Source organism: Protomyctophum parallelum (genome assembly GCF_964188405.1).
Source record: "Protomyctophum parallelum genome assembly, chromosome: 5".
NCBI classification, from domain to species: Eukaryota; Metazoa; Chordata; class Actinopteri; order Myctophiformes; family Myctophidae; genus Protomyctophum; species Protomyctophum parallelum.
This window is the reverse complement of record NC_139702.1, coordinates 6177421-6194595: the sequence shown is the minus strand read 5'-3', so window position 1 is coordinate 6194595 and position 17175 is coordinate 6177421. Positions and strand designations below refer to the sequence as shown.

General features: G+C 41.4%; 1 protein-coding gene across 3 annotated transcripts in view; it reads left to right on the top strand.

Annotated features, from left to right (window-relative positions):
- The window catches only part of LOC310859344 (VPS10 domain-containing receptor SorCS1-like), a 245180-nt gene that overhangs the window by 161459 nt on the left and 66546 nt on the right, over nt 1–17175 (top strand). For all 3 annotated transcript variants that reach the window (XR_014569292.1, XM_083765827.1, XM_083765826.1), the window contains exons 6-11: nt 3037–3101; nt 4821–4939; nt 6051–6140; nt 11669–11848; nt 14761–14907; nt 16305–16407. Coding sequence is in view for 2 of the 3 variants with exons in the window: in XM_083765827.1 (XP_083621953.1) it covers nt 3037–3101; nt 4821–4939; nt 6051–6140; nt 11669–11848; nt 14761–14907; nt 16305–16407 (704 nt within the window). In the remaining variant the exon portion in view is untranslated. The remainder of the gene's footprint in view (nt 1–3036; nt 3102–4820; nt 4940–6050; nt 6141–11668; nt 11849–14760; nt 14908–16304; nt 16408–17175) is intronic.

Sequence of the window (17175 nt, the reverse complement as noted above, 5' to 3'; positions counted from 1 at the left end):
ATGGTGCCATCAGGACCACATAATGATGCAACCCTAACCCATTCTGACCGGGCACCCATTTTGGTGTTAGCATCATGTTATGCTTTATCTATTGAAAAATAGCAGATCTACAAGCTCATATCGCGCCACCGAGTGGCGCGATACGAGCTTGTAGGTCTGCTATTTTTGAAAAAAATCGAAGAACGACTGACATTTTTTTAATCTGATCTCAGGTCAGAATGGGTTTAATCAGACCAGTGTGTGTGTCCCAGTGGAAACCTCGTATGAATCTGATCTCAGGTCAGAATGGGTTAAGCCCTAACCACACCAAAGCAATGCAACTCCTTGGGTCCAAACGGTTGCAAGGAGTTAACACTAAAACTGTCTCAACCCTTTCGTGTGGTTTGGTCCATTGAATTCCATGTATTGAATCAGTGTTGAATGTACAGTAGAGTGCTATATTGATTTGCCAGCAACTTCAATGATATATTTATACATTTTTATTATCAAAAAGTTGGTTGCATGCTGTAACAACTCCCATGAACCTTGAAAAAGTATGTATTTGGATAATCACTTCTTCAGAAATTCAGACAATCTGCAAGGAAACATCTGGCACTGCCTCTCTTTTTTTTCTTTTTCTTTTTTTTTGCATTTCTTTTTTCATGAGGCAACAGCTCCGTCTCATGACTAAACCACTCCTGTATTCCCCCCTCCCAGCTGGTCCTACAGCGAAACGATCTCTTGGTATACAAGGACAGCTGTCAAATTCAATGTCGTACCCAGAAGTGGCGGCGTGCACAGACAGAGGGGCAGGTGCTCAAGTGAAAAAAGGGCACCTTGTGCAGCGCATGGAACCGGCCGGCTTTTGGTGCATAAATAATATATTGTGCGCCACTGGTGTTATAAGTCCAAAAGCTGAAGCTGAAGCAGAGTTTTACCTTCCAGTAACTATTGTAAAAAGGAAAAGTTTTAACAACAGCTATGGTTCTGGCTACCCGACTGAATTATTCAGTGGTAAATGGACATACAGTATAGGCAAAGTGAACTCAACTAGGCCAGCTTATTGTCTCCACCAGGCCGAAGGCATGGGGGGAGAGTATGTTTGCACTCCGTCCGTCCGTCCGTCCGTCCGTCCGTCCGTGAGCAGCTAATCTCCGGCACCGTTAACCCGGTCGATGCCAAATTTTGCACACACACTCCCTGGATGCCAACGATGAACCTCTGCCCCAAAATTTCCAGAACGGCCTGTTATAGCGCCACCAGGAGGCCGCTTTGTGCAAAACAAGTTTTTGCACAGTACACCTACAGATTTTGTCCAAACATCGCGCAAATTGGTACACAGTCTCTCTAGTTTAAATAATAATTCAGATTGTATTAATATTAACTCTACTACATACTTTCTTATGCTTACTCAAGTAATTATTTACAAACACTCCTATCCTCCTGGTGGAGACCTGTGCCCAGAAGGGCACTTTTTCTAGTTCAGAGATGGGTTTCAATTGGAACGGGGGCCTTCAACATATTCCACACTCCTTACCTGATAGTTTTATACATAATTGTATGAAACTGTGTTGCAGACTTGTATGACAGCACTATCAATTATATATGGTACGATATATATTATATACGGTATAGTATTTAGGTTTATTCTTAGAATGAATAGTGTCATTTTGAGTATCCAACATCTATCGTGATGAATGGATCGGTACAATATAGTTTCCAGGCCAGTCATGGTGAGACAACATGCGGTTATTTGTTTACATATTATTTTTAAATAATAATAATAAACTTGGCCATGGCTCTGTACTTGATCTGCTCTTTTTTTTGCTCTACAACAAATCTCTTCACAGAGAAATAACTGATCTACAAGCTAACAATGTGCACATCAACAATGTTCCTATCACACAGATGTTGCAGGCCCCCTTGTGGTAACTCTAAGGACCCCCTATTGAAGCCCTGTGATTTAGAAATTCACCTACACTACCACAGGAAAATCTAGAGTGTTCATTCAACTCTCAAAGTGTACAAATTGACCCAAAGGGTCAGTTTAATTAACAGTCCGGATATTACCGTCTAACTACTGTACAGTAGCAATGACTCTAATAATTAGAATTCATGGTGATTATGGTCTCTCTCTGTCTCTGTCGTTCTCTCTGTCGTTCTCTGTCGTTCTCTCCTATGACGGTGCCTTTATTTCACTTCTGATTCTCCAGTCCCTTTAACCCATTCTGACCTGAGATCAGATTCATACGAGGTTTCCGCCGGACACACGCTGGTCTGATGAACCCATTCTGACCTGAGATCAGATTCTAAAAATGTCAGTCGCTCTTCGATTTTTCAAAAAATAGCAGACCTACAAGCTTGTATCGCGCCACTCGGTGGCGCGATATGAGCTTGTAGATCTGCTATTTTTCAATAGATAAAGCATAACATGATGCTGACACCAAAATGGGTGCCTGTTCAGAATGGGTTAAGATAAGCTTTAAAACTTTACAAAAAAGCTTTGGGAATTGCACTATACCTAATTCATTTTTTGGATTTCAAAGAATGTGAAAAATGATTGGACACTGCATTTCCCAAACAAACTAACGGTCCGAAACGGTCATGTTATTGTGTTGCAGCTTTCCGTGCTCAGACAGACACGCATCCATGCTGGGACACGTACTGTACACATACTGTACTGTACATATTACACACATAGCTGCATAATGGAGCAGAGGCACCGCTCAGAAATAAAGAATAATAGGGAGCAAACTAAACACATTTTGATGCTGCTATATCTTTTTTTAGCTGGGGACCCCTCTGGAACTCCCCCTGAGGACCCCCGAGGTTCCCCCGGAACCCACTTGGTTTATGACAGCCATCATGGCATTTGACAGTTACCACCTTGTAGTTATGAATTCATTTTGCCATCGCCGCATGAAGCTCTATCTCCCAGATCTGACTGCACACGATGTAGCTACGATTGATGCCATTAGCTCTGTCGCCTGCCCCTTTATTCCCTGGCCAAAATAGAGCGATGGTGATGGTCACGAAACACATTTGTCTCCCTTACAGGTCGAAAATGGGTTTGGACAAAGAACCGGGCTTAATTCACCTGGAAACCAGCATCTCTGAAGGACGTGAGTAATTGTTTTCCGAGTTGACTTCTCCATTCCGTGGCGTGTTCGCACTGTGTTGTACTAGAGTAGAGAAGGAGTTGTGTGTGCCGTGCCTCTGACGGCTAACATGAAGGGACAGTCCAGAGGGAATGCCCAGGTGAAGGGAGGGACACACAGTGACACTGCAGGGGAAAGCAATGCATGTATTACAATGTGTTCTGAAGCTGTGCATGTGCGTGTGCGCGCATGTGCGCACGTGCATGTTTGTGTATGGAGAAATATCACTCATTTTCATGAGCGATAGTGACAACTGGGACACTGTTCAGTGTTCACACTTGTTTTGTTGAATGAGCCACACACACACACACACACACACACAACTGTATATTCCTTCTTGATTATTGTTATATGCCTATTATTATAATCTAAATAATGCACATTGCATACATAAAATAAATATTAGTAGCAAACTCAATATTGTTTGTTTTTGTTTGTTTAGTTTTTTCAGTCTAATATAGCAAAGCAGTGCAGGCGTGTCACCTATTTGCAGTTAAATCACAGCTTGAGCCCTGGAGGCAATAGACTCTGCCGTGCACACACACACACACACACACACACACACACACACACACACACACACACACACACACACACACACACACACACACACACACACACACACACACACACACACACACGGTGTCAGACCTCCACGCCACCCTCTCTCAGAAGCCATCACTATTGATCATGAACATGTGGTCAAAGGGGACACGTGGCTGGCAGAGGCTAATACTGTGGGACAGCCACTCTCTCTGCTCTGCCAATGAAGGCAAAGGAAAGCAATTGGCCCCCCTGGCCGTCTGTCTCCCCCCCACAGCCTACCTGTCCACTGAGGCCACCTTATTGACACTGGAAATGGAAGGACCCAATGGAGGCCGCTCAGTGAAGGCTGCCTTTCTTCACTGGCCTAATGCCCTTTTGAAAAAACGTCGGGTTTATTTATTTTAAACCCTTGAGAAAGTACATATGGAACCAAAGGTCCGCTCAGCACTCCGGGTGAAGGCTATAGCCTGAACACTTAGCTGGTGTTTTCTCTCTCCACATAATGGCGCGTTTGGAACCAGAGGAACGTCAAAGGAGTATATGATGGTGTCCTATCAATAAGGAACTGGGGAATACCACTCATTTTCAACATTGAACTATGTCCTTAATATAACTTACTGTAGAGTTGTGTTGTGTGGAAATAATAACAATCACATCATCGTATCATCGTACATCATCTTACATGATCTCATTCTGGCATCAGAAAATACATCACCTTCGCCTTCAATTTGTGTGTTACGCAATGTTTGTTTTTACACGGACACTCAAAATTGTCCATTCATTGTCAATGAATGTTTGTGTAGGACAAAATATACCTAAGGTATATTAATGACATAGTTCAATGTTGAAAATGTGTGGTATTCCCTTTTAAATGAGGTCGGTGGGTGGATGGATTACTTTGGATGTAGCTGGTTATCAATCACTTTGCTGGAGACCCCCTGGAACCCTCCCAAGGACCCATGGGGGTCCCCGGACACTAGTGTATACTGTCATCTGTGCCATGACTTGATGTGTGTGTGTGTGTGTGTGTGTGTGTGTGTGTGTGTGTGTGTGTGTGTGTGTGTGTGTGTGTGTGTGTGTGTGTGTGTGTGTGTGTGTGTGTGTGTGTGTGTGTGTGTGTGTGTGTGTGTGTTACAGAGGCACTGTATGTCACCTGCAAGCTGCAGAACTGCACAGAGGCCAACAAGGGGAAGCCATTCCCAGGCTACATTGACCCTAATTCCCTGGTGGTGCAAGATGAGTATGTCTTCGTCCAGGTAGGACATTTTCCCGGGTTTCACACGGAAAAAAAATTGCCGCTAAGACAATTGTTCTGTGAACAGTATCTGTACTGTCCTTGTTTTATACTTAATACGTTCACAGTACATTATGAATGAAACACTTCACCCTGGTTTACACACTTGCTCCATTTACAGCCCTTACAGAACCTGTTTACAGAACAGCCCTTACAGAATTGTAACGGATGTTACAATTCTCCTCGGGCGCATATAAGTACCCTTATGTTCCGTATTGTTCATTATGGCGGAAAAAACGGATAAAATGGCCACCGAATGGAGCAAGTGCATAAACAAGGTTGAAGTTCCGCCATGGAGCTCTTGACGGACAAGCGTCATGAACCATGGCTATGAAAATAGCAGATCTACAGGCTCACGCCGCGGTGCAATGCGACATGCCGTGAGCTTGTAGAGCGTTTTTGGAAGATTTCGGGAAAAAACGATGCAATGATTTTAAAAAGAAAATGTAGTTTGTACTTTTGAATACTTAAAGGAGTAGTTCACCCCCAAAATGACTTTTTTTTCCCCTATCGATTACTCACCCCATGGAGACATAAATTCATTTGTTTTAGTTTTGTCGCATTCCTATGTCAATAACTGATTCCCTACTGTGTTTCTGGTAGTAGACACAAATGAGTTATTTGCTTAGGAATGCAACAAAAACTAAAACATGACCATGAATTCACGTCTCCATGGAGACATTTGAGAGAATGTCAGTCATTTTAAAAGCATGTACATTTGTATTCATCTTTTTTAAGCAAGTACTCCAGTATTAGCCTGACACTCACTGAATTTTCGTGGCTAGTGATTCAGGGGCTGGAGCCAGGCAAAGGCAACTCCAGCATTTGAACAGATCAATTTACAGTTGAGTAATGTTTGACCAGGAGTATCTGTATGGCTACTTTGACTCAAGTGCTGGGGTTGAACAGTGTACTCATGTCCGTGGTGCGGACATGAGTATGCTGTTCAACCCCATAACATTATTATGGCATTATGTAATCGGTCCCACAAGTGTGAAATAAACGAGGACTGTGTGAGTGCCTGGACTGCCTGTTTCTCTGTGTTTTCCCCTGCATGGTTTCATCACACTCAGGTCTCAACTGGTGGGCGGCCAATCTACTATGTGTCAGCCAAGAGAGACGTGTTTACACCCATGAAGCTGCCCAAGTACACTTTGCCCAAGGTGATCACTGTTCCACTGCACTGTCTGGCACAAATCTGTCCAAACACTATAAGGGCTCCATTTTCGTCACCGGTAAACCCCTTATCCCTAAACTTCTTTGCCTTTAGTTAAAATGGCCAGTCTACAAGCTCACAACATGTCAATGTAGATTGGCTAGTTGAACAATACAAAAATGTTTTTCAAAATAAGTAAAAAATAAGTTTAGGCATAAGGGGTTTAGCCAGTGGCGTGCACAGACATTTACAGAGATGGGCAAAATACATTGAAAATGTATTTTGATACAAAATACAAATACTGGGTCAAAAAATGTATCTAAATACAAAATACAAAATACATCTTCCATCCCAGCGAAATACAAATTACAAAATACAGAAAAAGTATTTCAAATACGTATTTCAAATACATGTATTTCAAATACTGCCCATCTCTGATGGGCAAAATACATTGAAAATGTATTTTGAAAATGTATTTTGATACAAAATACAAATACTGGGTCAAAAAATGTATCTAAATACAAAATACATCTAATTTCTTCCATCCCAGCGAAATACAAATTACAAAATACAAAAAAGTATTTCAAATACATGTATTTCAAATACTGCCCATCTCTGGACATTTAGAGGGGCAGGTGCTCAAGTGAAAAAAAAACGGCACCTTGTGGGGCGGGAACCCATTTTGGTGCTTTAGCTATTGAAAAATAGCAGATCTAAAAGCTCATAGCGCGCCACAGAGTGGCGCGCTACGAGCTTGTAGGTCTGCTATTTTTTTTAAATTGAAGAACCACTGACATAGAAACATAGCTTTAGATTGTGGGGGCCTAAATAATATAGTAGAAGTGTTTTTTTATCAAGATTTGATCAATGTCACCGCATGGTCCACACACTACAAATTAAGAAACCCCCCCCCCCCCCTTTTTTTTTTTAAGAGCAAAATTGCCAAAAGGGCAGGGGTGCTCTAGCACCCCCTAGTGTCTATCTGTGCACGCTACTGGGTTTAGCGCTAGCGGTGACGAAAATGGAGCCCTGAATCTTTAGCCTGAAGGTGAATACATAGGACCACACACATAGGACTTTGTTGTCTCCACCAGGCCGAAGGCATGGGGGGAGAGTATGTTTTGCACTCCGTCCGTCCGTGTGTCCGTCCGTGTGTCCGTGAGCAGCTAATCTCCGCCACCGTTAACCCGGTCGATGCCAAATTTTGCACACACACTCCCTGGATGCCAACGATGAACCTCTGCCCCAAAATTTCCAGAACGGCCTGTTATAGCGCCACCAGGAGGCCGCTTTGTGCAAAACAAGTTTTTGCACAGTACACCTACAGATTTTGTCCAAACATCGCGCAAATTGGTACACAGTCTCTCTAGAGCCATTCAACGAAACGGGTCTTTCAGATTTCTCAGACTCCATCCTGATTGGTTAAGATTGGCTTCCAAAGTTCACAGGAGTGCTCAGTTTCAAACAAAATGCTGCAAATCATGAACACATCGCGTGATTTCCGTGAAATTGTGCACGCACATTCCCACTAGGCCGAGGGAGAAATGCCACATGAACAATTTCAACTCAGCCTCAAGGTGGCGCTATAACTGGCCGAAAAGTGTTTTTACCTCTAACTGCACGGATCTGTGGATAATTTACTTTTGTTGCCCTTTTATCCAACCACCAGATGAAGGCAAGCTGCAATGTCCTACATTCCTATCCTGGTGGAGACCTGTGCCCAGAAGGGCACTTTTTCTAGTTGTGTTATACTTTTAGCTAGTGATGCACGATATAATCGGTCGAAATTGACCATATCGGCCACAAAAATGCCATATCGGATCCGTCTAAAAATAATCCACATTATTTTCATAGATATTGATGATGCAATAATAATGTGACCGTCAATGGCTCTGTGGCGTTTGTTTAGTGTATTTCTTATATTTAAGGCAGCATGTAATCCCTATACTATCGGAATCGCTCAGAATCAGTGTCGGCAGTTATAACCCTGCAAATAATCGGAGATCGGATATCGGTCATAATTTCATAATTGTGCACCCCTAGTTTTAGCCTTAACCCATTCTGACCTGAGATCAGATTCATACGAGGTTTTCCACTGGACACACACTGGTCTCATGAACCCATTCTGACCTGAGATCAGATTCTAAAAAATGTCAGTCGTTCTTCGATTTTTCAAAAAATAGCAGACCTACAAGCTCGTATCGCGCCACTCGGTGGCGCGATATGAGCTTGTAGATCTACTATTTTTCAATAGCTAAAGCACGACATGATGCTGACACAAAAATGGGTTCCCCTTTCAGAATGGGTTAATGTCTTACTGTGCCACATGCAGTTTACATTATTTTATGATTAATGAAGTATTCAATCAATCAAATGTCCTAATTATCCCTTCCAGTATTGAAGTCCCTTCATTTGAAGTGGTCAAAATGCAGCTTACATTAATGATTAACATAATCGTCTCTGTCGGGTGGAAATCTCATATATCCAAAACTGTAATTTTTTCAGGATTCAAATTCAAAGGTAGTGTTTACCTGTGCCGAATATAAAATGACTACGATTTTTTGAGACTCGTTTGTGGAAAAAGAACATTGAATGTCAAATAGTCTAGTCCCCGATTATAATACGCCCCCGTTTTTTTAGGATATTTCCATTGGAAAAAAAACGTAGTCTTATATTCAGCAAAATAGGGTACAAGCTCAAAACATGTTACTAACTTCATACCACATTTTGAGCTTGTGGATCTGCTACTTTTGCTACTTTTGTGTGACGCTGTAGTACGATCAAGTAGGACAACCTTTAAAAAAAAAACACAAAAATGTTAAAATATGGAGATATTAGGCTCTATTTTCAGTAGAGCCTAATATATAATTTAAGTCCCTAATCCCACTACTTGGGGATTTAGCATTGTGCAAAGGCTGTTCCAGTGCAAAAGTTGCTAGCTTGAGACACCAGCCTTATCCCTAAAACACCTGCTACCCATTACATTATGCATAGGTGTGGTTTGGGCATTACAATATTAACCCATTCTGACCGGGCATCATGTTATGCTTTAGCTATTGAAAAATAGCAGATCTACAAGCTCATATCGCGCCACCGAGTGGCGCGATACGAGCTTGTAGGTCTGCTATTTTTTGAAAAATCAAAGAACGACTGACATTTTTAGAATCTGATCTCAGGTCAGAATGGGTTCATCAGACCCAGTGTTTGTCCGGCGGAAACCTCGTATGAATCTGATCTCAGGTCAGAATGGGTTAAAATAAATCACCGTGCCAGACTGCACAACCCTAATCTCAGTGAAATCTTATGCCCTCTAACCCTCTCCCATGGAAGAGCCATGTTGCCTAAACTAATACAATTATATTTGATATACATAATTATCACTCACACTAAAGTACAGTACATGAATGGAACCACCCCACAACATACCTTCTTCAGCCTGGTTTTGGTTTGATTTCCAGCTGGCTGGACTGCATGTTTGCTGTCCTGTGTGTCTAGTTATTGCCCTGTTCTCTGTACACCTGTCCTGCCTCTCTCTCTCACTGACAATATCGAAATAAAGCTGTCGAAAAGCTTATGTTAAAAAATATATACTTGACAGATGTTTTAAATGGTAAATGGTGCATTTATATAGCGCCTTTATCCAAGGCGCTTTACACAGATTGTGCATTACATTCACCCATTCACACACACATTCACACACCGATGGCAGCGGAAACCATGCAAGGCACCAACTAGCACATCAGGAGCAATTAGGGGTTCAGTGTCTTGCTCAAGGACACTTCGACAGTAACTCTGGGGGAGCCCGGGTTCGAACTGGCAACCTTACGATTACCATCCAGGCACTCTACCCCTGAGCCACCGCCGCCCCGATGTTTTGATGTTGTTGCATTTTCTATTTTGCTTTGTGTTTTTTTCCACAGAACACATTCCACAGATCACATGTCCGTGTTTGTTTTAGAGGTTCAGCTGTCATGGAACAACAAAGTCCGTCTCTGTTGAAACATTGGCTCAACTTAGAGCGTTTCACAGCTGGCTCTGCTTGTCGCCATCTTTGATATTTTGTGTTTGAATCAAGGCCAAAAAAGGAAATCACACTCACTGGCTATGGACTTGTTATTATTCTGGGCAGCTCTGTTTGTGTGCATATGGCCCTACTCGTCACACCCCCGTTGACAAATAACCCATTCTGACCTGAGATCAGATTCATACGAGGTTTCCGCCGGACACACACTGGTCTGATGATGGTCGATTTTTCAAAAATAGCAGACCTACAAGCTTGCCACCGAGTGGCGCGATACGAGCTTGTAGATCTGCTATTTTTCAATAGCTAAAGCATAACATGATGCTGACACCAAAATGGGTGCCCGTTCAGAATGGGATAAACATGTTTTATTCAATCAAGCCATGTTCGTCACGGTCGCTGTCGTTTCTCTCCAAGGTGTTGTTGGCACAGTCAGGGGTAAATTAAACACACAAGAGAACAGCGTGCAGTCCTTTGCGTAAGCTCTACTCGACAATCATAATCATCTCATGATAAGTGCAATATCCTCAAAGTTAGAGATTCAATATGTGAATGCTAAATATTCTGACTGTGATTACTGTATAACTTTAACCCTATTTTATACTTGTGTTGTGCAGCAAAAATAGGCAATCTACAAGCTCAGTCCTGCCCGGTCCCTTAGCTTTTCTGACAATGTGGCCCCCTGAACAATTTAGTTGAATAGCCCTGTTGTACATAATTGCACAAGTAGGTAATCATTGCCATTTACATGAGTGCATGCTACTGGACAAGTATAACAAATGACTGAAAATATAAATGAACAACAATGACAGTAGAGGTGTACATCGCAGTCACTTCAGAACCAACAATCTCTGGCGACAGAGTGAGTGACTGTAATTAAGGCCAATTTATGCTTGGAGTGACAACAACGCGTCTCACTAAGTGTCTCACTACAGTACATGTCTCACTAAATGTCTCCAGACACGGTCCAGTATGGCCAAGCCATGCTATTCATACTGTACTGTCTGCAACTCACCGACATTCACGCCACAAAATGTAAACAAGGAAGTGGAGGTGGCCTCTCGGCATCTCCGTGGTAGTGGAGCTTACCTCATCCTCCCAACCAATCAGAGTACGCTGTAGATATACGTATACAGGAGCTTGTAGAAGCTTGTAAATCATCTATTTCACATCCGCCCGCAACTTACTGTAGTATAACTCAGGCTTCACTCACACTATAGATCTTAACCCATTCTGACCGGGCACCCATTTTGGTGTCGGCATCATGTCATGCTTTAGCTATTGAAAAATAGCAGATCTACAAGCTCATATCGCGCCACCGAGTGGCGCGATACGAGCTTGTAGGTCTGCTATTTTTTTGAAAAATCGAAGAACGACTGACATTTTTTTAATCTGATCTCAGGTCAGAATGGGTTCATCAGACCAGTGTGTGTCCAGTGGAAACCTCGTATGAATCTGATCTCAGGTCAGAATGGGTTAACATCCATTGTTTCCGGGTCTGTGTCTCTTACTAGGAACTGCATGTGATCAGTACAGACGACAACCGCGTGGTGGCCGCCGTCCAGGAGTGGAACCAGAATGAAACCTACAACCTGTACGTGTCTCGAACGGCAGGCGTCTACTACACCCTGGCCCTGGGGAACGTGGTCAGCAGCATGGGTCTGGAGGGCAACGTGATGGTTGACCTCTATGAGGTAAAACGTCCACAAACCAACCAGTTACATGCAGTACATGTAGCCATCTTGTTTATTGTCCACTTTCTTCACTAATGTCCCCCCAGCTAGGTAAAATATATAAGGTATGTGTCTGTCTGCCTGTTTGTCTATTCCTAATCAATGGAGTTACTATTTAAAAGTGAGAATACTGTGGCAGAGGTGCATGGTTCATAACTGGCCAACTTCAACAACAATGCTGGCGCCCGTGTCAAGCTTCCGTTTTATAAATTCCTCCAGGTGGGCATAAACCATGTACAGTAAAGTTTTATACACAGCACATGCCTATTGAAAGAGCTTCCAGTTATCAAAAGTAAAATAAATAAATATATATATATATATATATATTAGGGCCGGGACTAATTGCGATTAATTTAGATTAATTAACTACAGAAAAATTTATCGCGATTAACTATAGATAAATTAATCGCACCTTTTTTTTCACCGCGGAACGTTTCTCACTGGGCGCTTTTCTATAGTACTGAAAACTGGAAATAATAAAAAGTCACCCCATTTTGTGTTGCCTAGAACTGGAGGTCTGACAAAAAACAGTAACAATATGAAGTAAGTACAGCTTTGTGATGTCACTGAGATGTACTTGTTACTGTTACTAAAAAAAATTCAGACCTCCAGTTCCAGGCAACACAGAATGGGGTGACTTTTTATTATTATTTCCACAACAGGTATATTAATGACAGTAAAATGTTGAAAATGAGTGGTATCCTGTAGTCACTATTCGTTGATTCACTGGGATACCAAAAAACATTTAAAGAAAAAGGTTTCTCGCTGTTCTCGGGTTGAATATTGATATGCGATTAAAATGCGATTCATCTAGATTAATTAATCGCAAAGCCTCTGATTAATTAGATTATTTTTTTTAATCGAGTCCCAGCTCTAATATATATATATATATATATATATATATATATATATATATATATATATTTTAGGATGCTGCAGCTGCAGTGATGGTACCATACCTTACTTATCGTTTTTATTTTTCTATCAAATACCTTATGGATCTTTTATACAAGTGTTTCTCACAACAAAACCTTATACAGTAGGTTTCTGGTAAAAGAAACAACAGCTAAAGTATCCTTTTTGTTTTATATAATCATGCGACTACTGTGTGTTAGAAATGCAGCGCTAGGAGAGTAGTGGTGTAACAGCGGTCGACATTTCTGTTCCCGCTGTTTCCATTTTGGCACATTTCTCTGATATTAGAAATAAAATGCACTTGATTGACGATTGCCCAGCATGGAGGGTTATTATAGCCAGGGATCAATATTTCAGCACTATGGGAGATAGAGAATGAAAATGTACGCCTCATTTTGGAAGTAGATATTGCTGCTGCAGGTAGGTCTACTGTTTGCAGAACACATTGTGTGAATACGAAGCAGCTTTCAGAGTGCTGACACAACAAAGGCAATAACAGACTGGGCCAAGGATATAGATTTTTGTCAGGGGGGGGGGTTGAGATTATTCCTTTCTTGATGAATAACTGCTGATATTAGTTCGCCAAATGTACCCGATAGAAAGGCAAGGATAGGTAGAAGCATTCTACGTGTTTCCAAGAAGGAAATATCAGCATCAGCTAGGGCTGCAACTATCCATTATTTTCTTCCTGATTGTTCTATCGATTTTATTTTTTTATTTTTTACATATCAAGTCAATGTGAAAACAATAACAATAAAAATATTTTTTTGTGCAAAAATATGCATCATATTGTGAAGCCAGTAAATTGTCTATTTTCGCTAATTTGGAGGGAAAAAAAGCTATATTTTTTGTTAAACTAATTAACATTTTTATTAAACAATTAACAGTTGCACCCGAGCGTCAGACAATTGTGACTAAATTTGACTGAGGAACTGCCATTGGATTTTTTTGAATTTTCGTTTTTTTCGTGTCATATGAAAGCAGGGAATCATAGCTTCAAATTTACATATTGGTTGTTCAGTTTGACCCACCAGTTTTGGAGATATGGCTTATAGAGTAATGTCTTCCAGAAAACAGCGAGTTGAGAAAACAGGCTTGAAGGTTCACTTCTGTGGTCTCTAACATTATACCTAGCTACATGTTTAAGCATTTATTTCATATTTACATGTCGATTTCAACTCTGACACTTATTGCAGACATGCTCTAGTATGTGAAGAGTCTGCCTGTGCTATAAACACATTTTTGGAAAAAAAAAACGTTTTTCTCCTTTGGTGAAAAGCTGGAATTTGCGCGATGGCAGGCTCTCAGTCAAATATGGTCACAATTTAGTTGGAGTCAAAATATGAGCTCTGAATCAAATAATTAGACTTGTTCATCATGATACCTCTCACGCCTGAAAACCACTTCCATTTGCCCGCAGTGACCGAATCAAATCCATTGGCTTGATTGGGGTCGCCACCTCAAACACAACATAATATGTTTCAATGTGGCCTGAAGCAGACATTTAGCATATTACGGTGCTTCAGGTCACATTGAAGCATCTGTCATTCCTCGAGAGGACGGTGTTTCACCAGATGATGCCACTGTTATTGACTCACGAGTCACGATGCCAGTATCCCCAAAGCTTGTTTCCAACGCCACCCAGAACATGCATGGACTCTTTCACACTCTCTCAGACACATATTGATTTGCAGGAGACCCCAGACAATCAGTCATTTCCTGCGCACAATGCTGTATGTAACACTATTGGATTTAGCTGGAGATACAGAAGTGGTAAGCTTGTAAGGATTTGTCCTTGTCACTGGGCTTGTGATTTCCATCAGAGTCTGAATAACCTATATGTACTGTACGTGCGTGTGTGTGTGAATAGCCGATCGTGTGCGATGTAACACTCTTATTATTGTTGACTATTTCTTTGTTGATTCTCATACAATTGTAAAGCGGTTCATATTTCCTAGGTGGCAGGGATTAAGGGGATGTTCCTGGCCAACAAGAGGACAGAAAACCAGGTGAAGACGTACATCACGTACAACAGAGGCAGAGACTGGAGGCTACTGCAGGCTCCAAGCACCGGCCTGAAAGGAAACCATATCCACTGTGTTTTGGTAAGTGTGTGTTTATGCTGCATCTATTCTACATGAGGTTTATATGCTGTATATCTGAGCGGATACAACAGGATAAACAGTGAGGATATGTTGCAGTGTGATAGTTTCCATCAAAGCTATAGGCCTTATCAGAAGTTTTCTTGATCCCAGCGCTGATGAGGCTGCATGGAGCTCTCAGAAAGAGCAGCGCCCATCAAAGCTGCTCCGAGACCGCTGGGCTTAAAGGTCAGATGTTTTCATTCAGCCCAATAAGATGTCCTCCCATTTACCAAACGCAGGCAAGAGGCATCAAAAGACAAGAGAAAGACAGCATTTTCTCTGACTAACAAGCATCCCTGAGCTCAATGTTTCTCATGGTACATTAGGTTCCTATAGCTCGCTTACAAAGTTCGCAATTTCGCTTTATCCTTTACTCCGCGGGAGGCTTATTCTTTTCTTTTTTGTATCATGTACTGCTGGTTCAAGCTGATTGCCTACTGATGTGTTTGTGAAGAGTTGTGCCAAGACAGAAGAATAAATAAATAAATAGAATCTCATGATTAGCATACTGTATGTTTTAGGATCAGTGTTACTGACAACTGTTCAGTGACAAAGCTGTTAGTTTGTTAGTAATTATTAATCCTGTAGCGTGCCTCGCTATCCTCTCACATTATACCGTCATTTGTCAGGAAATGTCAGAGTTTTAATAAACCTCTAAACAGCCTGTCACAACATGGCGCGCACCACAGGCATTTTGCTGGGTTGTAATGAGAACCGTGTCGGTAAAGGTCATCCCAATCATAATTAATGGTGAGACAAGCCAATAAGGGACACAATGCTTTTGAAGAATCTTATGATTTGGATTTGGGAATTAGGGTTGAACTTTTTAGTTGAAATGTCGAATACTGCTGGGCGATATGACTTCAAATCAATAATCAGGATTATTTCATACTTTTGACTCGATTATGATAAATAATGTATTTTTTATTGTGAAAATAGCAATGTGACAGCAATGTGGCACAATGTGACAATTTTCTGTTGTGTGTACTGTAGGCCTACACCACCATTGTACAATGAAGTGTAATACAGTGTTAAGATAATCAAAGAATCTATTGGTTTGATTTAAAAAGTATTTTGATTTGTTGATAATAAAGAAGTCGGTTATTCTAAATATTGGTTTTGATATATTTAATGAATTACATTTATTACTTGCCCAGCCCTAATGTACATACAGTACAGTACTGTTTCATATCATACATTTCCTGTGGTTTTGATCCTGGAGTTTTCCTTCCTGAGGGTTAGCGGGTATAATATTGTAATTGTGTTTTGCATTGTATACTTTTCTCTGGACATAATCTGCATCTGGAATAAAGTATATAATTGTTGTTGTTTTGTTTGTTCTGCTGTCCTACGTACAGCCCTACTGCTCCTTGCATCTCCATCTCCATGTGTCAGCTAACCCCTACACGTCAGGAAACATCGCCAGCAAGGACTCAGCCCCTGGGATCATTGTGGCATCAGGTAGGTGAAGTGAGCTATCCTCTGGAGTAGCATGTTGCCGCCAGTGGCGTGCACAGATAGACACTAGGGGGTGCTAGAGCACCCCCTGCCATTTTGGCAATTTTGCTCTTAAAAAATATATATATATATATATTTTTTTTTTTCTTCTTAATTTGTAGTGTGGAACATGGTGACATTGATCAAATCTTGATAAACGCTTCTACTATATTATTTAGGCCCCCACAATCTAAAGCTATGTTTCTATGTCAGTGGTTCTTCGATTAAAGAAAAATAGCAGACCTACAAGCTATGAGCTTGTAGATCTGCTATTTTTCAATAGCTATAGCACCAAAATGGGTTCCCGCCCGAAAATGCGCTGCACGCGGTGCCCTTTTTTTCACTTGAGCACCTGCCCCTCTAAATGTCTGTGCACGCCACTGATGTTGCCGCAGTACAGGAGGCTGCATTTCTAGGACCCTATAGTTTTTAGCAGCTCCACCCAGCGAATGAGCATGAGTGCTCGATGTACACAGTAGAAGCGGGGGGAGGAATTTCAAAATAACTTAATGACTCAGTTTTGTTTGTAAATACATCAAAATTGCGATTATAATCCATCTATTATCATATAATAAATAACTGGAGGTCGATAACTTGGGGTCATGTGATCAATGACATCACGTCGGTGTACTATCCAAGAGGAAAATTAGCAAGAGAGGCCAACTTTGCTTTACTTCCCGTATCTACGTGAGGTGGGCGGTATATTATTATTAGTTTATTCATTTCCAATGG